Source organism: Neodiprion virginianus, chromosome 2, assembly GCF_021901495.1.
Source record: "Neodiprion virginianus isolate iyNeoVirg1 chromosome 2, iyNeoVirg1.1, whole genome shotgun sequence".
Taxonomy (NCBI): domain Eukaryota; kingdom Metazoa; phylum Arthropoda; class Insecta; order Hymenoptera; family Diprionidae; genus Neodiprion; species Neodiprion virginianus.
In genome coordinates, this window is record NC_060878.1 from 7,878,660 (window position 1) to 7,904,461 (window position 25,802).

The window sequence follows — 25,802 nt, forward strand, 5'->3', positions numbered from 1 at the left end:
TGCGCTGAGAAAAATTTCATTTGTTACAGTAACTAGAAAAATTCAGTAACACAGGTATCGTTAAAAATTTCTCTCAGTGTATAATGTTAATTTCGTGGAGCTATTGAGTTATTTGTTTTGAGAAATAGAAGAAAAAAAACTTTTAAAAATTAACTCGCGTTACAGTCACTCTAAGGAATTATATTTTAATAACCCAGCACGATGCCTTTGTTGTCACGCTGCACAGCTCGCCGCGTATTATGCACACCGTTAGATATAATATTTCTCTGAAAGCTCGCTCCCGGAGCTTCGGGAGGAATGACTTATCGGATTCCACCTGTTCTTGGAAACAACTACGTATGCCAGAGAACAGCTGCCAGGACAATCGTAATTCTAGTTCATTCATTATTCTACGCACTAATTGATATTAAAATATCTGCCACACGTATATAAGGCATTCCACCCCAAACCGACCAACGTCTGAACCTAGCTGCGGGTGATTCTTATGAAATTTTCAAGTATGGTGTAGAATCTACACTTTTACTGCTCCCAAAAAACACGAAAACTAAATTATCCAATCGATAACCCCGATCGATTGGCTTCAAATTTTCCTGAAAAATTCTTTGTTAATAAACGAAAATTTTCAGATAAGAAAGGATAAAAAAAAGTTTTTTGTTTTTTTTCTTGCAAGTCAGTGTTATCGCAGCGAGTTGTATTTACCAACGGATTTTATTATACTTCGTTGCAAACGAAACGCTGCAATCTGTAAAGTGTTTTCCCCTAGTTCGATACGGGGTTAATTTCTCCCTCGACCACGTTGAAAGGTGTACATCTTAGACAAGGCGGTTGCTACGCGGGTCGCTCACCGTGCAGTCAATGCTCGTTTCAAACGAGCGTTCGACCAAAAGCTCTGGCATACGGCACAGCTTTCCTCAAATACGTCAGAGCTCATTGGCGCGATGACGTCACGGGGTGGATTGCACCCCGTACCAGGCTACCATCTTGAACTTAACCCAAGAATGAGAAAACTGCACTTGCACAAAGCGATCGAATCAATAGTTTGTAAAGTTTGAATTTATGTGTGATATACGGAGCTTGCAGTAAGTTTTCAGCGTGATTACAAAGGTTTCCTGAACAGCATGTTTTATCATTCTGTTACAGAGTACGAGTGGAGTACTACGTGAATGAGAACACATTCAAGGAACGTCTACAGCTCTACTTTATAAAGAACCAGCGCTCGAGTGAGTATATTATATATATATATATGTATATCTGTATGTGTATTGTATAGTAGTATAATATTACTCACTCGACTGAAGTGCCAGCCTCGCGTATATTTCGAGTGCAGGTACCCTTGACCGAGTTGAAAATTTTTCGTCGATGCGATCCGCAGCTTCTCTGACTTCTATTATTCGTTGACCGACTGACTGAAGCGTTTCTTGCCGGATATTCCAGGGAACCGGTACAGTTGCTTTGAACAACAAGGGAATTTAGACTGGCCATGAGCCAGCCCTTGAACTTGCCGTTCTCACACTGCACGTTCCGAGTTCATAGAGAAAAAAAAGAATAATTTCGTACTTGAATTTTGCACTTTTATGATATACGTAAGTCGATTTTGGACTTATTCTAACTTTGTTCGAAAGAAAGTGTGTACTGGTCTCTTTAGCGGTACCCTGATAATGACGAGACTGAATTTGCCAGTACAAAGTAGAGAGAAAATGACGATAAGAGTAAAATCATTAATTCTCGACGAAAAATTCTGAAATAATTCCAGTGAAGGATGAAAGAATAATATCGCAAGTTGCGAAACTGTGCAAACTGGTTAACGACCCGTCAATTGTCTGTGCGGTGATTGAGTTTCCGAATTTTATTATCAATCTCCCGCCCGGTAACCGCAAGAATTGCTTTCACGATGGGCGAACTGCACTGTCTGTAACATCGGAGTGTCGGTAGGAGAGAAAAGCTGCACATGCGACTACACCGAGGTCTGTGTATAGTAGGTATAGGTTTACCAGGTGCAAACCGAGTTCGTCTTTCCAACACGTCGAAGGGCGAATAACCGGCGAGACGAAAATGAAAAGGAGAATGAAATGGAACGAAATGAAATGGGTTAGACTGCGATAGTCCTTTTACGACGGGGTAGTAAAAGGTCTCTGATAATACCCACTTCCTTCTTCCTTTTTCCTCATCCTCCTCCTCCCCCACCGCCTTCTATGATACCTTCACCGGGTGGTAACACCTACGTGTATACGGATAGGAGCCAGAAATCTTGGATAAGACTTCGTATAATAACTTTTCGCACTCGTAAAGTAGCGGCAAAGGCTGATATACTCCGTTGAACGATCCTAAATCGAGACCGGGCCGATTGTGCTTCTTCCAAATTCTTATTTTTCCTTTTTTCTTTTGCATCCTTGTTTTCTACGAATGTCTCTCTTTGATTTTGCACAGATCTGACCTGCGCGGCTTGTTCTTCGGTTAAAGTTTCCTCAATCCTTCATCATCTCATCCTATTCACTCATCGTTTTTATCTCATCGTTATCTGAACATTCACAGGTTATGTAATGTATATAATGTTATAAGCCGCTGCTCACCTCGTCACTTTTCGAAGAGAGCTGGTGTAATAGCTAGGTGGATAAAGTAAAAAATTTTATCCCGCTTATCAACGCGCCCCGGTTTACGATCAGAACGTATTTATTTTGCAATACTAATTGTTGTAACTGTCGGTTTAATGCCCCTCACGTCGTCTTCTTTTTATTTAGAGCCCCAGCGTAATAAAATAAATATTAAAAAAAAAAAATTTCCTCTGCAGCGCTTTCCCCTTTTTAATAGTAGTTTATGTCACAAGGGAATAATCGACTTTTATTCCTGTGTTATGTGCAGGACTTTATTCCGGACTCAATCCTGGTCACATTATTAACTTGAAAGTGTTTATCTTTTGTGTCTAAGTGTGATCTAGCAGTCAGAAAACTATAATGTTATTGAAAGTTTGTAATAATGCAGAGAGATATGGTTTAAAATGGTAAAGAAAGAGAGAAAAAAATGGAAAAATTGAAAAACTAATTAACAAATCTGTGAGAAAAGTGCTACTTTTTGCTAATTGCAGAGTCGAAAATTATCAGAATGAAAAAATTATTCAACGGCTAAATTTATCACGATATTATCCGCGAGATTTATACAACATAAAGACCTTTGTATTAATTCCTCAAAAACGGTTTATTTTGTAAAGAAGGAAACCGGATACTGCCGTTCCATCTTTCTCTCTCGAAACCTCACAACTTCCGCACGAAATATTCTACGACATACAATACGAGTTGAAATGATATTCTGATGATTCGTTTGAGACGTGTGACGCCTTTTAAAATGTCCCAGAATTGATAAGCCTTTGATAAAAGGATCGACGTAGCGAGATAGTCTAATGAAGCGTTAATCATACCGTAAATTGGTTAAAATTTTGAATAAAATTCGATACCTTTATTTACCCTCGACACAAAAGATCCACAAGACCGTCGCCAAAGTACCTACAAAGATTCTGTCCAAGCGACTGGTCACACGTCTCTGACGTTGAATAATGCATCGATCCGATATTCCGGGCGGCCAATCGCAAGTCGCTACATCGTTTCGACATCGAATTTTGTCCACCTCATGATCGACCGAGAACCCCGAAGGGCTCCTCTTGACGAGCGGATTTGTCCATGGTAGTATTGGTATTTGCTACTCGACGTCAGCGCGTCGCGGGACGCCGGTATCAATTCAGTTTCCATTATCAGGGCTCGTCATGACTAACCAAGCGCCGGAGGAGGCATCCGGAGAGCCGGAACTTGACCTCAATCAAAAATGTCAGGTGGCGAACGGCTCCCGTCAATACCGGACTGGATCATTTCACTTTAAGGGTGAGACGGCCGTCGGATCGTCGGTAATCGAAGATTGGGCAAGGAGAAAAAGACCTTCGAAACACCTCCGCCAATGACAGAAGTCACGAATGAAGCGAGGGGTCAATGACTCTTGTAATTTAGTGTACACAGGTTATTTTCATCTCGTGTATTCTTTGTAATCTCGTGTATTGTCTGTTATCTTTTTGCAATATCCAGTAACCTTTCCGTAATACCTGTGATCTTTTGTAATTCATGCATTTTCTTCAATTTTTTGTAATCCTTGTAATCCTCGTAATCGTTTGTAATATCTTGCAATATTGCTGTAATCTTTTCAATCTTCCCGTCATCCCTGTAATGCTTTGTAAACCTTAAAATTTTTTGTAATCCTTGCAATCTCTGTAATCGTTAGTGATCTTTTGTAATCTTACTGAAATCTTTGCAACCTTTCTGTAATCCTTGTAAGCTTTAGTAATTCTTCAATTTTTTTTTTTTTTTTTTTTTGTGCGCAATCCCTTGCAATCTCTGTAATCGCTTGTGATCATTTGTAATCTTGCTGAAATCTTTTCAATCTTTCTGCAATCCCTGTAATCTTTTGTAATCCTTGCAATTTTTTTGTAATTTTTTTTCTTCCTCTCGTAAGCCCTACAATCTCTGTAATCACTTCTGATCTTTTGTAATCATATCGAAATCTTTGCAATCCTTCCGTAATACCTGTAATCATTGCGATCAATTCGTGACCTTTGTAATTCTTATCAGTGTACGCCATGTTTGCGCAGTGTCGTAACACCTCGTATCCACAATTGTTCAAGATTTTCTAAACATTCACTTCTCTTTCCTTTACTCTCAATTCGGACGGTTAAGCCGACGCATCTATCAATCTACCTTCTCCGACATTCGAATCTCTTGTGAACCATGCGTTCCATTCTTATCAAGAAGTTTCGTGGACTCGGGGGACTTCCTTCGGACAGGACTCGCACATTTCCTTACAATCAAATCCTCGGCACAAACAAACGCGCATGCAATCGTCTGACAACGACAGGTGAAGCTGGCAAGATCGATTTTCACCGACCCTCGCGATTGGCTTTCTCGTTCGTGATAAAGCAGGTACACATAACACACGTGCAAATCGGACTATGCTTCGCCTGATATTAGACCCTGTATACTTTGGCCAATCGGCTCTTTGACCCCTTCAAATTTTGGTCAGCGCTATTAGGGAGCTTACCAGTAAACACCAGTGTATGAAAGTTACCTTTACGATGTCGCTTTTCATACAAATTAGCTAAGATGCAAAAGTTTTCTAGAAGTCAATCGGCCAAGACAACTGCTAGTCTTCTTTTTCTCATTTACCAATTGTCAACGCAATGTCAACGTATCCTGTTAAGCGCAACTTCACTTACTGGTGGTTTTTCTAAGGTGTGCATATAGACGGTCAGGACGTAACATTAAAATTAATCCAAGATGCCTCTTTCAAATACAACAATATGTCTAAACGTCGATTATCAGTCGCGTCGAAAAATCATTTCTGAATGATCCTACGGGCAAGAAAAAAGCAACGTACAGATGGACATTCGTTGATTATACATATATTGCCTATAAATTACTGGATCAAGGTGTCGCTTCAGTGAAACTCAACAACTTTTTCTTTTATTTTTTGACTGACATGAAATTGAGAGCTCTTTAGCCGTTGTGAAGTTTTATGAAACAAGTATTTTTCTACTGCCTATATTTGGATTTAATTCTCTGACAGTACAAAAAGTTTGGAGTTTCACCGATCGGACCACTTGAGCATCCATCCAGCAAACAGCGCTGCTAGTCGATAAATATTCGAACCCCATCCTACGGTACTGTTTGAACGGGACCGAAAGGTGAGCCAAAAAGCGTGCGTTTGAAATCCAGTTAAATTCAAAAGCAAGGCTAACTTTTGATACCCAATTGAATAACACGGTTCGAATTTTGCACCGAATGGCCACAACTAATTTCTAACATAAACCAACTGGAATTATTTATCCGTTTCGTTATGGTGCGAAAAGAATCTTTACTTTTTTTTCTTTCATTCGATGACGCATCATTGGCAATAAAGCGTAAGCTCCTGCAGTTTGTAAGTGCACTACACTGCATAAGTGTAACGATAAAATAACATATAAGAGGATTCGATTCAATGTATGTATTAAATAATGTTTGACGGACAGTACTGATTGACTGGGCAGCATAGAATATATAATATATGAAGAACCTTCTCATTTTTCCCTTAATGGAATAAACGTCACTCTAGCTAGACCGAGAATTATAATATAATAATTGGGATCGCGTTTGCGGAACTGATTGACGTTACAAAATAATCAAATGTATAGGGATCGTCAAGCCAGACCTACACCTGGATGAAATTAATGGGATTTGAGATACCGTGTCGGCAAATGGAACCGGCGGGACTTTGAGCACATAGTGGGATCAGGGATTCTTTTCCTTCTTATGTTAAGACGGCTCGAGTAACGTGAATCTTCGGTTTTGTTACAGGTCTGAGGATACGGCTGGCCAATCTTTTCTTCAAACTAATCACCTGCTTCCTCTACATATTCAGAGTCGTCACTGACAGCGATCCAACGTTCGCGTCATGGTGAGTGGGAGAAACTTTATAAAAGTAGCTTGATTCTCCCGATTGCATTGCGCGATTTGTTAAAAAATTCCTACGACTGGTAAAGTTTAACTTTACAGATCAAAAGTAGTAGGACGTTGTCAATTACACCCAGATAGACAACCACCGCATGGTTATTGATCTGTGACGAGGAACAGTTGAGCTTTGAACAAGGCACAAGGCAACCCGATTACATTATTAAACTTGTGCAGAGGCACATCTGTTTTTAGCACAAACGGGCACCTGTTCATTTCTCAATGCTTTCTGGAGCATTCGAATACTCGAGTCATGAATAACGAGAATTTTCGACGCGGCAAACGTTCTTTCCATCCTCTGATCAGGATGAACGGGAATCACCGTTCTCAGTCGAAATTTAAAAAAAGACAAAAAACCCGTTGAAAAAATCTCCAACCATGTCATTTTGACCAATAATGATAGTGAAGATGAATCATACGATATTCCTACTACGCGATGGAAACAATTCCGGTAAACAAAATTCCCAACAACACAAGCCAAGATCTAAACAATTCGAGAAAAGCTTCAATCATTGACGCGTATCAACTTTTTTCTCTCGCTTTACCCAACTTCCGATTCAGATGAAACTCTTTCTTCAGGATTCGCGTCCAAATCTCCACGTGAATAAAATTATACTCACCTCGGTATAAAAATCGTTATAACAAATTTCAGTTACGGCTGCACGCCAGGGAACAAAACCGAGTTCCTCGTCTCGCAGAATCTTACCGAGGAAGAATTTCAGGAGAATCCAACCATAAACTGGGACGCCATCATCTGGGTTGGGAGGCCTCTCGAGCTATGGGTTATCCAGGTCATTCTCGCCATGGTATCGTTGACGGAGGCTCTCCTCCTCGCCTATCTGGGATACAAGGTACTCTTCGTAAGCTTTTAATTTAAAATCGACCTACACCTGCTCTATTCCATCACCTATAATTGCGCGTTTCTCCGTTGGTTGGCAAGAATCATAACCATAACCGTACTCTGCGTCCTTCTACCCTTTCAATTCTCTTTCAGTGTTTTCTTTCTTTTCGTTTTTTTTTTTTTTTTTTTTTTTTAACCTTATTTCTATTTATTTTTTGTCTCTTGAATTCCATTAAGAAAGATGATAAGATATTCGAAAAAGAAATTGAGCAACTTGAAGAAAATTTCATAATTGTCGTTAGCAGTCCAATGGATTGGGTAAAGTAAATTATTTGCGGTTGATTACATTTTTACATTACATTTACAAAAGCAACTCTCGCTTAAACGTATAAGATTTTCCAACTTTGACGTTTTTTTTTTTTTTTTTGTAATCTTAATATATATCATCGTAAAGTCTGCGAGACATATTCTTTGACGATAATTTTATATAACTTATAACACTCAAACTTCTTTGACGTGAATATTATTACTATATAGAGAAGACAATAATTTCTTCGCGGCATTTTCATCTCAGAAGATAATATATCGTCTGCACCCGTTCGAAATTTGTGAAATACAGGTATTACGGCATTTCATCAATTTGTAATACGGATATAAATTGACGTTCAATTATGACCACCGCGAGCTTTTCTCTTCTTTCGATATAAATGGAAATTGATAAAACAAAATTTCAATCACTGAAAGACAGATTACCATTGAAACTTTTTAACGTGAAAACAATTTCTCGATACATTCGCAGTGCAAGTTTCGCATTCTTCTTCGGTTAAATTTATACTTTCAAATACGCAACAATGACGATGACGAGTTCGCAAAAAAATTTGCAAAACTCTGCCCACGCAGCGTTTACCTCGGTCAGAACAAAAAAAGAACGATACATCTTCATTACAGTGTTAAACCTCTCGTTTCAACGGTTCGCTTTTTCTCAAACGCTTATTCTCCTTCTACAAGAATTTTCAAATAATAATGATAAACAATTTTTTCTAAAAGTTGAATTTCGTCGAAAGTTCGCGAGTCGGTCTCGGCTTAGGTTCGCCGGTCAATTCGTATTATACATTTCGCTTTCTACACATCCAAGTAAAAGGCGTTTCATGTCCCTTCAAAGAGCATCGAAAAACTTTTTCTCTCACCATTATGTATGGGGAATGCCATGCGAACCCAACCGACGTCTGACCCTGACCATTTTTAATTTTGTTCAAAATTTTTTCTGCAATTGTACCAACCCTGAAACACTACGTTAAATTTTTTCAGGCTTTTCTATTCAATTCATTTATTATTCACAAATATTGAGAGTTATTTTGAAAATAACTTTTTTTTAAATTCTCGAATAACTGTATTTGCATTTCCAAACTTTTTAAGAAGAATTTTCAGACTCTTTGAACAATGTTTTAGTTGACCAAGAAAATTGAAGGTGTTGAAAAAAAAGTGGAAAAAATCCTCCCATCATGGGCCTGGTCTTGAAATATTCGCAATAAAAATACAGTTTCTGGAAATTTAAAAAAAGCTCCTTTTCAAAATAACTTTAAATATTTATTATTTATTGGGCAGTTGAATAAAAAATCTGATAAAATTCGGGGTGCTGTTTTAGAATTGGGACAATTACCTGAAGGATTTTAAACAAAATCAGTGATGGTGAGGGTCAGACGTTGGTCACATTAACTTGAACGCTCGAATATCGAAAGTATACCGGTGTGAAATAAACAGATAAGCGAGAAACAAAAGAACAACGCTCTATTCTAATCTCGTTATCTGTGTTAAGCGAAAGAAAAAACAATATTAATGTCTGGGTGGGAAATTGAAACGTTTCCATTAAGGTAATGAAAACAATTCCTACCACGTCAAATTGTACATTTGACTGCGTGCGTGAATGTTTGTCTGCCAGATTTCGGATCGCCGATTCAAATCAACTACGGGGGTTCGCGTTTAACGTATACAAAACCGCAAAGTAGAAATTTTAGCAACACATGCGGAGGCACAAAGCCATTAGCATTCGTGTTCGAAAAAAAAGTTTATAACTTTATTACGTCAACTCGGTCTACGAAATCACAGTCTAACTGGAGTTTTGTCGTTAGTTTAAATTTTTAAAACTCCGACACGATTACTGTGGAACAACGTAACGTGTTGGTATTTTCGTGGAATCAAGTATTAACGAATATTGATCTCCGCTGCCAGTTTTTCGTATTTGACACTCGGTAGAAATCAACCGCACTCAACTGTGTTGTTTATTTGTAGATAAAAAAAAAGCATCATTCAACCATGTATAAAATTTTGTTAAAAGTACCGAACTCTTTGCCTGAGCGTCCAATTGTGCTTAAAAATTGAGTGTGATTTATTGTTTGCAATATTTCGAACGCAACGGCGTGAGGCAAATGCCGATAACAAAGGCGCCGCGTCAACCTCACCTGAACGCACGTGCGAAAGCGAATTTACGAATTTACGAATTCCGAAATCCGTATCAGAGTTTGAGTAGACGCGGTCCTGAACAGTTGGCGAAGCATCCGAGACCCAAAATGTCCCGAGGGACGCGGGACGTAATCCGGGATTACAGCTAATGATCGCGCAAACCTGCTGCTTTCGCCAAATCCGCCATGACACTTGCGACTTACACGTAGAATAATACGGGACGAGCCATTCCCTCCGACGAATTATACTCTGATACCGGTTAACCCTTTGAGTCACACCTTATTGTTGTTGATTTTGAATCAACTTTTATAACAGGTTAGCATTCTATGGTTTTTGGGGTCGTTGATTACGAAACTGAAATCAGATTTCAATGATTCAAGATGGTGGATCCAATATGGCGAAGGCAAATTTCAAATTTGATCGAAAACGGTCGGAGTTGCTGATTGGATTCGCCATACTAAATTTTCAAAATCTGATGTCAGATTCGTAATCACCGACCCCAAAAACCCCAGGACAGAGTTTTTTTCTCCGGATTCGATCGAATTTGAAATTTTCGTGCGCAACATTGGATCCGCCATTTTGAAATTTTAAGGTTCGATTTCAGATTCGGTAACTTTTTCGGTGATGAATTATTCCTGCAATTTTCACGATTGTTTTCAACAATTTGTTTCTAATACAAAATAAAATGCTGAAAAGTTTTCTAAATTTAAAAAAAAACAATTGGTATGACATAGGTGGTAAAAATACTTACCACTATGACTCAAAGGGTGGTTTAACAAACAATTATTCCCGAAAGCGTCTGCGTGTCGCAGCTCACAAAGCTAAATACATACGAGTATGTATCAGATACTGATCACGTTTTTATTTTACGATTGCAACTGACTTTTTCACCGCACTTATGGCCGTTCGATCCAGCTCTGCATATGTGTAACAGGACAATGCCGATCTATATTACTGAATATGATAAATGCCTCGACTGCAGTCTCCTTAATCACAGTGTCTGGGTCAGGGTTAAATTTAGATTATCCACTGGACGAGGGGACGTTTTTTTTATCATTCATTATTCGTTATCCCCTCGAACAGCTAGCACCGTTCAAAAAAACTGGCAAACTTTAAAAAACATAATTTTGGCATCGATCGACGTTACGAAGATAACATGGATTTTTTTGCAAGGTGCGAAAAAATTCATTAAAAATTCGCAGTAATACTGTCCGTCAAATTTTTATCCTTGATTATTATTTCTACTCGAGTTCTTTCATGTTGGAATCCATAAAAACATCTGGGTCTCTGGCAAGCTGAAAAGATATTCATCCTTCATCAACTGACGGGAAAGCGTTTTTCCGTCAGCCCTCCAGAAGAATCTACGAGATAATTGATTTCTTTTTTCGAAAGTTCAGAGGTCGCAGGGTTTCAAACCAGATTTGACGAAGGTTCAAAGCGGGCCTCCTGAGCCATTTATCGACCGAATAATTTCAAGTCGTTTTCGTTTTTCTCGAATTCAGGACAAAATCCTTTTTCGTACTATATAATATTACGTCCAACGTTTCGCAGCATGTATCGTATAACCACGTGTCTGAAGCGCCATTTTCTATTGCTGAATTTTTCACTAGATGGATTTTGAAAAGCGAAAGGATTTATATTGAGAAAAATCAGTCCACTTGATAGTCCCTCATAATGGCTTGCCCGTCGACATTCTTCTTTGTGTTCATTCTTCCCTTCAATTGTTCCTCCTACTGATCGAAACTCATGTTTCATGTTATACACGTCGTTATACGTTGCCGGTGTGGAAGGTTGCTTGTTTCAGGAGCGACGCATATTTGATAAAACCGAATGAAATAATTAAACATCAGAATAACGTACATCATGTGCACTGCGAAGCTTCTGAGCTTTTGATAATTCAAGCCTATAGTAAACCGCACATATGCCGACTAGCCCAAAATTCGTATACACCCCATGCAAATCCGTGTGCGGTGAACTGATGTTTTCCATATACCCTCGACGATGCCTGTACGAGAATTAGCAGTAGGTGAAAATGTGATTTCAAAGTCTAATACCAGTCCCGACCCGCGTGGCTTGTCACCCTCGTTTCCTCAAATAACCCTCTTCGGTTCCCTATAAAAGTTTTTCGGTCATACTGTATATAAAGGTGCCGAAATTTATACGGCCAGCCTTGCAAACACCATTCAAATTTCAATCTCACAAGACTCGGTCAGCCCGCCAAGTGTCGGTATTTTGAAAAGAAAACTTCCATCCTCGACTCAGAGCTTGGTAAAAATTCTTACATAGTCATGCAAGGTGCGGGGTCAAAGTTCCGAACGGTCCAAGTTCCGACAGACCATTACACTGATTGTGAATTGTCAAAACTCCGAACGCTCAAAAGTTCAAACAGTCAATGCTCCAAAGCTACCAATCATCTTACGTAAGCAGTAACCACCTTACGGCACATGTGAAGTCTGGTAACGTTTGGAGTTTCGACCGTTCGGAACTTTGATTCACATCCGTCGCGCAAAGGTCCGTACAGTGGATGGTTGAAGAGAGCTTTTTACTTCATCGATAATCCGGGAATTTGACGAACGTATGCTCAGTGGGTTGACTATCGGAATCACAATCTCTAACGTTCCTCAAACATGGAACATTCGCACTGCAGTCAATTCGAACGCATCGACTGTGCAGATGCATATTTGAAACAACGAGTCTGCTGGAATGTGTTCGACATGCAAACGCTCGCCTCAAACTTTCCGTTCACGTATCTAGCGCGGTACTTAAATTGCAAATCGCAAGAGATGGTGGAGGTAACCATCCTCGGTGTAGATCCAACGCATTATCGGGAGTTCGATGGATCGTGGATACATCGGTTTACCCAACCTTTGTCAATTTTAACGGGCGAACGGCGTGTAACGGTATATTTTTCTTCCTCTTCTTCTTCTCCTACATCCTCTCCTTCGTTCTACCTTCTCCTGCACGTAAACTCTCGCCGAGCTTACACCTTGTAGCCTTCTTATTCGAGATAACGGCTTTGGCGTGACTTCGGCGCATGCACACCTCCGTGTAAAACCGCCTGCAGTTAGTGTGCATCAGAAGCACAACACGTCACCGCCACCATCCCCTTGCGCCTTATCCTAACCGAAGCCAACCCGAGTTCGCAGATCCCAAGTAACTCGTTCACTTTTATTTCTGCGTCGCTTAGCCGACTGAAACTCCCGTCCATGCTTCTGCTCCGCAGCTTCACTCCGAGCTTTCGTAAGCTTTCCCAGCAATCTGGAACGGTTCGTTTCCTTGTGGCATGCAATTTCCCTTAGTGCACACTTATCCTACCCACCCCTCATCCTCCTATCTCAACCAGCAGCTCCAACCGCAATCCTGACAAACATATCTATCTCTCATCCGGATGATAAAGGTTGCCTTCATTTAATTTCATCTCGGGTGTATACCTGTACGGATGTGCACACATGCGGACGTGTTTCACGTATATTCGGATGAGATCTCTGTGCCTCACTTCCGCCCGGTCATGATGGATTTGATAGATAATTCGTTCGTTGGGAAATGTATTTTACCAAATGCTTGTACCGAATATTAGATATACGAGCGATTTCTCGTCCTTTTGGAATGGTATAGTTTTTCATAGCGATTGAATTACAGGTATTCAAACATTGCGATGGAATATAGGCACTTGGATAAATTGGTTTGAGGAAACATTTCGTTTACTGAAGTGAACAATATTATTTTTCGATTAAAGTATCCCAAAATGGACACCATAAAATTGCACTTCTCAAGAATAAAAAAAAAGATTCCCAATCGTTATAAAGTTGTTATGATTCTTGCCAACTACGATAAGCGAAGAGACGATGTATAATCTTCTTTCAATCAGTCTCTGCTATGCAATATTCAATCTCAATCAAATTACGCGTTTAATGTAAGCCTGAAAACTTGAGAAAAATAAAATATTCATTTTTTTTTCCTCACCGATTACATCCATCGCTCATCGTAAGCCTCGATCGTTCAGAAATGGATACTCCGAGTCTCTGAGGAGATTATAGTTACACTGGTACGCGAGCTTGATCAGGCAATGAAATAATATTTTCAAAGACGGAAGCACATCGTCCGTACAAAAGTCTGAAGAACGTTAAATTAGTCTCGTCTTACGATGGATCTAATCGAGGATTCAACCATCTTCCAATTTCCCGTGAACTATGTATTAATGAGTAAAAAATTGATTCGTGCTCCAAGCAAAAACCGCAGAAGAATAGCGAAAGTTGCCCTGTATTTTTTTGAAACATGCAGCATCTTTCGACTTTTCATTTCCCAAAGGAAAACAATTAAATAAATAAATAAATAAATAATACGAAAGTGCGTGATGTAATAAGCAATTCGAACCCGATTGCTTTCGCTTGATTGTGGTTCCCCGATGCATGTGATAAAGTTTTGTAAATTGGAGTACAAATCAAACAAATCTCGCGATCGTTGACGAACGACCGTTGACGAGTTTGCACGGGGTGTGTTGAGCTGTCCTCCTGATGTCCGCAGGGCAACATCTGGCAGCAGCTTCTGTCATTCCACTTCATCCTCGAGCTGGTCAACACGATCCCCTTCACCATCACGGTAAGTGTTACACTCTCCGCGTCTTCTTAACAACCTGTAACATCCCTTGGTAGTGTCAATTTGTGTACGAGTTTCTGTAGCATTGCGACTTGTCCTGCTTGTCTGCGTTGTCTGTGTTTAGCCGACTGAGAAAATTGCCGTCGTAACCGTTTACAGGACTCGGCTAATTGACTACCCCTAACTTTTAACGTCTCACTCGGGCCTACCGGCGAAAGATTAAGACGGGCCGGTGATGAGAGGGAAAGTCCCGACTTGGAGAACACCAACGACGAAACACAGTAAAATCTCGAATTCTCTGCCGGTCCAAGACCTTCGTTCCGTACTAAACTCCAAGTCGTTTCGCGGTAATTGACAGAGAGCGAACGCGAGTCGTTCGCGCATGTAAAAGCAAAGTCAGGCTGAAGATAACACCGGGTAAATACCATCCAGGAAGCTGTAATTAATGTTCTGAAATATCTTGTTACTTCTCTGGAAATTCGTACCAAACTGAAAATCTTCTACCTAACAAGGAAGGTATCCAAGTTCGATCTCTCCGATTTGATTCCTTTTTTAATATGTTATAGTAGACTGAATACTAAGCGACATGTATTTTTTTTTATCCGCCATTAAACACTTTAAGGATGTGAAAACACCCTCGAAAGTAAGGCACGTCAAAGTACGATTTGGCAGTTTCACCCACAAGAACACAATATATTTAACCGACCCAACTGTCAGAGTTTTCTCATAACGAAAAATGTTGAAGTGTTTAGTGTCAGATAGAAAACAAAATACGTGTCCCTTGGTTCTTAGTCTCCTGTAACATATGAAATCGGAGAGATCGACCTGGGATACCATCCTCGTAAGAGTGGAGAGACACATCCGAACAACCACCCATACACCATTCGAACTGTGCAGCTTATTCAAGTACCACGTTACGGACGTCACAAAATAGCACACATCGCGATGCCCAAGACTACGTAGTTTCCCCCAACGGGACGTTGGGAATTACCCGGAGCAGCCTGACTGCACGCGGATGAAGTCAGCTAACGATATTGCGCATAACAAGTATCATACCACCGAGATGTTTAATTAGCTTAGGTCATTACCCGGACGGATACGATCTGTGAGAGATGAATGTGACGCGTGCATCTGCGAGCTTAGCATCGCCGTGCCGTGCCGGATTGTAACTTACACACACGTAGATACAGAGGCCTGTTCCATAATTCAAAACGTCATGAATAACTTGGTAAGCACGCGGTCGTCTCTGTGCCCTGAGCTCAACGTCGTCGCTGGGGGAGGATTACATCAGGCTTGTCATAGGAAAGCGGTTTCGTCCTTCGCCGTTCCGCGCTCCATATTTTCTGGTACACGGCTATATCCCACTCGTCCTTCAACCCAGACGCTTATCCCCCGAACAAGAGCGTCATGGATACCGAGCCGGCGTTACTCGCTTATCGACGAGAGGAAATAGAAAAAAATAAAATAAAAATAAAGTCGAAAGTTGAGCCGGTATTTTTTTTTTTTTTTTAACTCCAAACTGGATATGGGAAAACCTATATATTACACCTGTACGTTTAACGCAAGGTTTTCACGGTCCACAGTACACCCTGAAATCTAGTCCCTCATCCGTAAACACCGCCTGACCAATTGCCTCGGTATTTGTTCCCGGTAAATGTTTACCTTTGCTCTCTTTACAGGCCAATTGACCGTGTCGACGTCGATACCTCCCTTTTACACACGGGATGCAAGCTCCATGTTCAAAGTTTTTGCGAAACGACACAGTTTCAGGGCTGGAAATGTTGTTGACGTTTTTTTTTTTTTCTTTAATATCGAATATTTCAATGCTCGTTAGACACTATTTAAAGTCTAGCTCATTTTTCCTGGTGCTCATATCGTTGCACAACGGCACTGAAAGTCTCCTGCGAACGAGTGCTGAAACCGTTATATCTACGGGATTGATGTGAACGCGGGTCTTCAGCACCACTTGCACTATACACGGACCGCTCTATTCATCTTGCAGACAATAATTAGTCTGAGAGCAATTTTACGGACGGGAGTCGAGGATAGGATGTAAAAAAAAACAAAAAAAAAAAAAAACGAAAACACCCGGAATAGGAATTATCACTCACCGAGTGATGAGAGTAGGGAAGCTTTCTTCCGACCGAAAAGTGCACTGGGTTGAGAAAAGCTTTGACGACAGCGAATTCTAGTGCAATCCACAATACGTCGACTTTAGCTGTTTGTTGTTTCTGCTGAGTGTTCTTGCTGATTTACCTACGCGTTTATATTATTAAAATGAGGAAAACAACTGATTCAAATTTTTACACAGTCGGTTCCATTGTGCCATAAAAGTGGTGTGATGAAATTCAATGATTCCGAAAGATCTGCGAACATTTGTACAACTGAATCATTTCGTACGTTACTTTTTCTTTATGCCTGATTTGATACGGGGAAAGACAAGATACGATAACTTGAGCAAATTATTGAAATCATTTTTCCTGTCCAGTATATATTAAATTCGTTATTTGGTACATAAATGCATATAACATGGTGTAAAAATAGTTTTCGATGAACTCGCTCGATTTATTGTATATTCTGTTTCTGGCCAAGGCGGAAATCGTGGACATGACAACACAGGTCAAGAATTAGCTGTAGATTTACTAAATTAGTCGATTATTAAGTACAATGACAGTAACGGTGATTTGGTCTGTCGAATCGGTCGAAGAAGAGCAAAAGAACCGATTCAGCGAACACAGTTCATACATTGAAGTTAGTGAGACAAGAGGTTATCACTATTAATGTTGAGGAGAATGAGGCGGCACAGAAAAATTGATACAAAAGTGCACGACGCCTCTATCCATGGGAGCGATCCTCGATCTATCGGCCGGAAACGCCACCTGAACTCGGATTCTATAACGGGCAATTGTACGGCGTAAAGTTACAGCCATACATCCTAGAGTCACAATTGAACTGGGTCTCGCTCTGAGGCAGTCGATTCTCTGTTACGCCCACCCGATGCTCTTACATAAGTTAAGAAGTAGTTTTGCGTGTGTATGTGTTTAACCGTATTGTGTATTCGCGGTAGACTCGAGCTTTGATGGACGTGCTTCGCGTACGTGAAGAGCTAAAATTTTGTCAATATGTTTTATTACAGCTGCTCTATCCGCCGATGAGAAACCTCTTTATACCGGTATTCCTAAACTGCTGGCTGGCCAAGCATTCTCTGGAAAACATGTTCGTGAGTATTACGATATTTAACAACTTACGTGTAGAAGCTGATGTCGGGATAAAAATGGATTGGATTAAAAGTGAAACGAATCGCTTTTACCTCTATCCTCTCTCTCTCTCTCTCTCTTTCTCTCTCTTTCCACATTTCAGAACGATCTTCACCGGGCAATGCAAAAGTCACAATCGGCCTTGAGCCAGCAACTGATGATCCTAAGCGCCACTCTCCTCTGCCTCGTGTTCACCAGGTGAGTAACGACGTGCGGTTTGACTTCTAGCACGCAACGGGGCGATATTCCCGATGGTCAGTTTCACCCTGAACCCGGATCGTTGCTGCATCGTCGAATGACGCAGGGAACACTCGGATTGTCGCGTGTTTGTCGTGGAACCCCCGACTGCTGGTCGGCGGTTCACGTTTGTCCGGTGCATTATTAATGCCTTTGTGTTCTACTTTGGGACCTCGGCTCACTGCAGGCGAACTGTATCCGACTGCCATTAGCCAGTCCAGTTCCCCCCTTCACTCTGACAATGAGTAACAATGCGGTCTTCGACCAAAGACCGAACATCGTAAATCGAATTTCGGACTTTCGACTTATTCAGACGTACGTACGCGCTCTGATTAGCTTTCGCTTATTTCGTATGTACACTCGGGGACAATGAATCTGAGACGGCTAATTTTTTACACTAGGGAGTTATGTTGGCAACGCAGAGAAACCTACAGCGCCATACTCGGCCGAGCGCGAAACAAACTCAATCTCAATTAACGTAACATAACTCATGACCGTAGAATCTAACCTTAGAATTGACGTGTCAATCCAACAAGTCATTATTCCCGTGGTATTCTAAGGTTAGATTCTACGGTCATGGGTTACGTTACGCTTATTGAGATTGAGTTTGTTTCGCGCTCGGCCGACTGTGGCGCTGTAGGTTTCTCTGCGTTGCCAACGTAACCGTCTAGTGTAAAAACTTAGCCGTCTCAGATTCATTGTACCCAAGTGTACCTTCGAAAGAAAAGGTTCGGGTCAAAAACGTGGTGAAATTAACAAACGAGTCTTTTTCGTAAGCGGTCACGCTCAACGAGGCCTAAATGTTAACCCTTCTAGTCACACGTTATTCATGTGCTGGGTCAACTTTGATAACAATACGTTGTTTTATCGTAACAATATAAAATGCTTCGAGAGATCACCATCGGCAGGGGAAAACGAACTCTTTTCCATACCAGCACTGAAAAACGACGATGCGAGTCGCACGGAAGCCGGTACTCACTATTTTACCGACTATTAAACCTTGGGGGTGTGATACATCGTGTATCGTCGAGTAAAAAGGGTCATGTAGGCACGTATGGACAGCCATGCGTGAAGCATCGATTGCCGGCTCTCGGAGAGCCGCACCTAACCAACTTCACGGATTTCGCGTCCGACGTTTACGGTATACCTGGTCGATTCGGTCGGCTTTCTTTTCACCCCTTCTCTCTCGTGTTTTCTATTTTTTGCAAATTAATTTTCACGTCAAAATTTACGCCCTAATATGGTTAAGTCAAGAGCACACTGAGGCCGCTCCCGCCTGCAGCCAGATTTTTTCGTCCCACCTTACAATCGAATTACTATCAATTTTTTACTCGCAATGCTTGTCGGTTCGTTGCCGCAAGCAATTTTTCGTTTTTAGCCTGTTCATTTATTCACTTTTTCATTTATTCCTCTTTGCTCTTCGCGAAAATTGCGCGGTATTCGATGCGAGATGCATGTAATGAAAATTATACCCAACTTGTCAGATCGTGCCTCGGTAAACGTCTGCCTTCACATGATTTTTTATCCTTTTAAAAATCATCGTCCTGAAATTACCGCCACATATATAATATATTCATGTATATATATGGGAATAACAATATTAAACACGTGTATGGGACATGACGCCGTTTATCGCTTGGTTTTATTTCCCCTGTTTAAAGTGGAAATTTCACCTCGTGGCAGGAAAATTTCTTGCTTTTAGTACAATCGTACACATACATAAATTCTACCATACATACGTATACACAATATACCCAACTTGACAGGTCAGAATTATTCCTATCTCGTATGAAAAATCTTATATAAACATCTGCTACTGATATCCGACGTAAAAATATACACCATTTATCGGTATAATATAATATAAAATACGGATTGGACAGGCAATATAAAAAAAACTTTAACAGATAATTCTACAATCAGTTCTATAGATTTAGACCTTTATAAAAATGAGCGTTTGAAATTTTTTTTTTTTTTAATTGTTCCTGTCTCTGTTCAAAATTGTCTATGGGGTAATGGAAAACCATCCGAAAATTTTTACAGGTCAGGGTTCTTTTTGAATTGTCATGCTCCCAGGGACTTAAACGCTTTCTAATTGATGTAAAAAAAGATTCCCTGAAAATTTGAGCCCTCCATATCAACTCTAAAACAGTCCACTTTGTGATCGAAGTATCTTATGGAAATAACACGGAGAAACTTTGTTTTCATCTTTGAAATTTTACAAGTCGTTGACAAATATACCGACAATAATGATGAACAGATATTATTGTTGAGAATGCAACGCTCTACGAAAAAGCCCTGATGCACAAAGTTCGTAATTGAAAGCGTTCATTTGTTAATTGACGTTAAAAATTTAATTTATGTGTATAAAATCATCATTCCTTCAAGTATAGCTGCGAAACAAACAACTGTGTTATAAAATATACTACATTCAAAAAGTTTCTCCCACGTTGTTTCCGTTAATAAGATACTTCGATCACAAAATGAACCATCTTACAGGTAATACAGAGAGCTCGAGTTTTCAGGGAATCTTTGTTTATTTATTTATTTTTGTTTTTAACAATTTGAAAGCGCTTAAGCCCCTGGGAGCATAAAAATTCAAAAACAATCCTATCAAGGACCGCCCTGCCACATATAGGCATAAGGGTAAATCTTTAACTTAGGCGTGCGACTGTCCCGGCGAATTGAATACGACCGCGGTAAAAGCTCGGCCGTTTGGCATTCGGCGCGAGTTTCTACCTTCCGACATCGCCGCACCCTTGGTCGAGGGTTTCGCAGCCCCGCATCCCCGGCCTCCTCCCCGTAACGGTGCTTTGCAAGCGCAGCTTGTTCATTAGCGGGACGCTTTATTTTAACCTAGTTATATCGGGCTATTCTATCAAGACTGCTCGTTCCTCGGAGAGAGGACCCGAAGCTCTGCCTCCGGTATACCCTTACACTCATCAGGCCGCGATTCACGTAGCGCACTGTCTTCTCTTTGTGTGGGTATACACGTGCATCCAGGTCTAAGCTTTAAACTTTCCAGCGTCTCGAGTCTCCGCTCGGAGATAATAAAAGCTTACTGGAATTATTAAATACAGAGGTGTTATATTTTCGAGCTTAGATCCTTCTTCGTTCATTTCCGAGAAAGTTACCCGTCTACGCGTACGCATGTTTTACTCAAATTGTAACTTTTTGGGGCTGCTGATTGCGAATCTGAAATCGGACTTAAAAAATTCAAGATGGCGGATCCAATACGGTGGTCGAAAATTTCAAATTCGATCGAATCCGGAGAAAAAATCCCTCCGTAGAGTTCTTTTTCGACCGGATTTGACCGAATTTGAAAATTTTTAAATAAAATAAAATACCTAAACAAAAAAAGCATTATCATTTTACGGGGAAATTAAAAGTAACATTTCGCAGGTCTGTGTATTCAACGCTTCCACTTTTTGATTTTTTGACGAACTCTGTCGCAGCATTACTCAATTAACTGCAGAGTTTCACGTATTAAAGCAATCGTCTCTAAATCACCGTTCCACCGTTTATAGATTCTTCGTCAACGGCGTCTTGGCCTCGTGACGACTTCAGGCGCGATTATGTTTGACGCCTGAATTCAAGATAGGCCGGGCTGATCGTTACGGCTGTCATTCTCACAACAGAAACGCTTCGGATAAGATAACCGTGCAGCTTTTTTTCCCCTCCGAGAGATTTCGCCGTCGGTAATGAGTAGAGATCAATGAAAAATAATCGCGTGTAAATTAGCGCGCACTAAACGCCGGCGATCCATCATGACTGGTGATGTATAGCCGTTAACCTTTTAATTGGGAACATTCGCGTGACTCCGACGGTAGATTCGTGCCCAGAAATAATGAAGGGAAACCGAAAAGGCGCTTGATCCCTTTGTCGCGAGTCGCAGGGATCAGACTCCTTGTAACTTACACATTTTCCAATTTTAGTAAATTTCATACCTTACGATCAATCAAAAGTTAAAATAAAACCGGTATAATCGTTATTAAACAATTCATTTCCTGCTCACTGTTGTACAAACGTCATTCTTATGTTTTACTCAGAACTGCGAACATCTTTTGATCGTGGGTAAAAAATTTTAAATAGTTAAGAAACGTATTGCACAAAGCAACTATTACACAGTTATGAATTTCTCTCGTTGTTTTTCGACCTCGAAAATCGACAAGCGAATTGCTACGGGTATAATAACAATTCTGTACAACGCATAATTGTAAGCCGGATTTGGGTGGAGTTCGAAGTGATTAGGATCAGTTCGCGTTTATAATTAGCGAGAAATGTTTCTCGGCAAACCCGAACGCTCTCAATTATTATCAACTTCAGGGTCCGCTTTCGCCCATTGTATAAATTGGTGAACGGATCTACCGCAGGTTCGTCAGTAATGCGAATACCTATCGTATTTTTCGACTGCCATCAGTGACAAGTGATCGATATTTTCTGGCGAATGAATTTCAACGAAAATCCCGTTGATCGCGGTCTTATGTAAACAAGCTGTTCCAATATTGATAGTTGAATCCGTGAATGCGTGCAGTTACCCCTTTTTAGGCTATCTGGTAGTTCGGGATTCATGAAATTAACAGGCACGATATTTACCGTCGTTATATTATTCATAGAAAGAAAATACGCAACTCTGTTCGCTTGATTCAAAGATTACTTAATTTTTTGATAAACCTTTTAGATTCGTAAAATGATTTTGTTTAATTTTCTTTTTTTTTTTTTTTCCCAAGCGATGAATTTTTTTGCCCTGGTGAATTTTACCCTTACACTGTTCATACCGGGATCCAAGATAAATAACGAAATGTCGTGAAAATCGGTAACTCATTCTTTTTCCAATAATTTAAGTACCATTTTTTCGTCGCGCAGTATCTTCATATTTTTTTTTTTTTATTAAATATCCGTGTCTTGATAGTTGCTCAGTCAATATTCATCTCAAAATATTGAAAATTCAGTGAATTGTGATTTTTTTTTAGTAAAACGATCCATTTCTCGGTATTTTAGTGGTTGTTTCATGATTTTATTTATACATATATTTTTCTTTAATATTCAAAATTTTATTTCGCGGCAAATAACTAATTTCCCTTGAAATATAACAATTAAAGAGTGTGCGAGAATTTTTTCAATTCAATTTTTCGTATCGAACAAATGAGAATTTATTTGCTAATACACAAAGATTGATTTCTTCAATGTAATTACCATAAAATAATGGGCATTATAAACAGGTGAAACCTGGTTGTTCTATATTTACCGGAATTGCAATAATTATGTTCTTGACTTGTCTGAAGTTGACGACCCCGCCCCATGTAGGCCAAATATAAATATTTAAACGCGCCCCAGTTTATTATCCGTATATAATACTCAGCTACTTCTCGTATATACGCGTATAAATAATAAACGAGCGGTTATATATAAAATGTTATACGTGTATATATATATTAGTGTGTGTCGGTGTATATTGATCCGGTAATGTATAATTATTAAACTGATACGCGATAACAAAGTGAACGGTACTTCGAATTGTTGGAAAAAAAAATTCACCCCTGTAAAATTAGACGCGTATTTTTCCTCTGACTGAGGGTAAAAAAAATTTTGAATTCGTAGTTATACTCTATCCTCCTTAACTGTTTCCATTTTTTATTATAACCGTTGTTATTCTTCTTGATTATCGTCATTCTTATTGCAGGTATTTAAGACAGATTTAAAACAGATCCAATATCGCGAAAAACAGAAAATTCCGTATCGACAACTGTAATCTCACTAAACAATTAGTTGTGCAAAATTTTCTAGTAATTCTATAAATATTCAGACTGTTATTGTAACGATACCCATTTTGCTAAAATTTTCCATCAACTATAACAGATGAAATTTTTCTCAGTGCACCGTATTTCCTTTACCGTTTTCGGTCTCCCGTGTTTCAGATACATTCGCTCATCCTCTCAACTCGGTTAAAAAACGATCATTATTCTGACGTTTCAATTATCCTTTACGTTGCGAATCCGGAAATAAATTGACACCTCATCAAGGCGAAGTTCTCAGCTACTTTTTCAACCGCTGAACGCGAAAAAATACAGGCTTAAGTAAAAAATTGACGATGATATAAGGTGATGAGAAAAAACGGTAGGGTGGTACAAGGTTTGAAGGTAACCTGGAAACTCGTTTCAAAAATCTGTGGCACGGTGCAAACGCCTTTCGCCCATAAAATTCCCACTGCTTGGATACTACCCATGTATCTATAAATATATGTCCATGCTACACAAATTTTACCTATCTATATATATATATATGTATGTATGTATGTACAATATGCACTCGTGCGATTTTACCTCGACGTGATTTTCTTGGATGGCGGCGGTGTAATTTAGAGATTTTCATGCCAGCCGTTGAAAATCCGCGATACAGAAAGAGGACGAGAACGGAAAATAAACGTTAACCACGTAGTGGTAGAAACGGAACGGAAAATTTGCATAAACCCCTAGCAGTCACGAAATTGTGTCACCTTTTCCGAATATACAAGAAAGAAGGAACGGTGACGTTTATTGCAATGATTTTTTTGCTTCTTGTTTTCTTTTTCACCATTTTTTCTTTCTCTACGCTACCGTAACAGCCACGTAAAACTATCTGTGGTTTATTCTTCTTTTTTAGAAAGGGTTCTAACTGATACCGGTGAATGAAATGTTTTGTTAAATCCGGAATGTAACAAATCGGATCAAAAAATGTCGTATGTTTCATCAGCTATGACATAAAAGGTATGATGAGTTTTGTAATTTGAGTATGTAAAGAAAAAAGAACAATTTTATCAAACTTTACTGTTAATATACTTGAAATTTTATCACAATCGAAAATTTGTCGATTTTAAAATCTATAATTCTTGCTCCAAGCTTCTTTTGTCCCTCTGCAGTCAATTATTAACAACAATTATCGTTAATCCTGAGCTCCGTTTTGCTGCCGAGAAAATACGAAGATTATTACTGTTCATCAGGGGATGAAAATTGTTGAAATTATCTTGAAACAATTCAATCTTCACCTCCGTTCGTCACCGCGTGATTCTTCTAGAGTCTTGTAAGTACATTAATATTTAAGCGTCCTCTGTGCAGCCAAGAATCGACCCTTTCGGAGTCGCAAGTATTAGGAATTAAGGGTGTCGAATAGTTTTGGGGCAAAGGGTCGACTCGTGGATTTATAATCGTGATTTATAATCCAAGCCGCGGATGAAATTTCAACCGTGAAAATACCGCCCTCTGTTTCTTGTCGTATCGAATTATCCGCATAGCTGTATTGCATAATACACAACGGAACTTTTGCACGTAAATAATTTCACAGTAAATAAAAAAATAAAAAGCATGTGTAAACACGTGAAGCTGTAATTAATTTCAATCATGAGAAGGGAGAAAAGTCCATGCATCGTAATTTTTTGTTTTCATTCTCAAAAGCTTCGCGCAGACGAGTTTAAAACTAACTTCTCAATGTTATGTCGGGTAAATAAAATGTGTGTAAAAAGCTGCAGCCGTATTAAATCGTTACAATACCGTACCGTGGTAAAATCAGAAGCTGATTGTGAGCAAACATTAATTCGTCGAACAGATGCGTAATCGAAAAATGAAATACGAAAAGTGATCGAGGCGCGTACGGGTGAAAAAATAAATCAGCTTGTGAAAAGATTAGTAAAAGATTCTCGATGAAAATATGATATGCAAATTGTTATACTTCTCTCTACTGTCGTCCTTTTCTTTTTTTTTTTTTCATGTTCATCACCCAGCGTGCACAATACATTTAATAAAATTTATAAATACCTCCGGTCATTATACGTTAAAAAAATATACCCAACTCTCAAATACGACTCGGATTTGTACGCGTTTCAACCCCTAAGTTGTTTTGATCGCGGGGCGTCTAGCA

General features: G+C 39.6%; 1 protein-coding gene across 12 annotated transcripts in view; it reads left to right on the forward strand.

Annotated features, from left to right (window-relative positions):
• Nucleotides 1-25,802, forward strand: part of LOC124298902 (potassium channel subfamily T member 2) — a 170,162-nt gene that overhangs the window by 123,655 nt on the left and 20,705 nt on the right. For 10 of the 12 annotated variants that reach the window (XM_046751537.1, XM_046751528.1, XM_046751527.1 and 7 more), the window contains 6 exons: nucleotides 1,141-1,220; nucleotides 6,366-6,465; nucleotides 7,171-7,369; nucleotides 14,344-14,418; nucleotides 17,552-17,635; nucleotides 17,776-17,870. In XM_046751537.1, coding sequence (XP_046607493.1) covers nucleotides 1,141-1,220; nucleotides 6,366-6,465; nucleotides 7,171-7,369; nucleotides 14,344-14,418; nucleotides 17,552-17,635; nucleotides 17,776-17,870 — 633 coding nt within the window. The remainder of the gene's footprint in view (nucleotides 1-1,140; nucleotides 1,221-6,365; nucleotides 6,466-7,170; nucleotides 7,370-14,343; nucleotides 14,419-17,551; nucleotides 17,636-17,775; nucleotides 17,871-25,802) is intronic. The other 2 variants (XM_046751529.1, XM_046751530.1) reach the window with 2 other exon arrangements.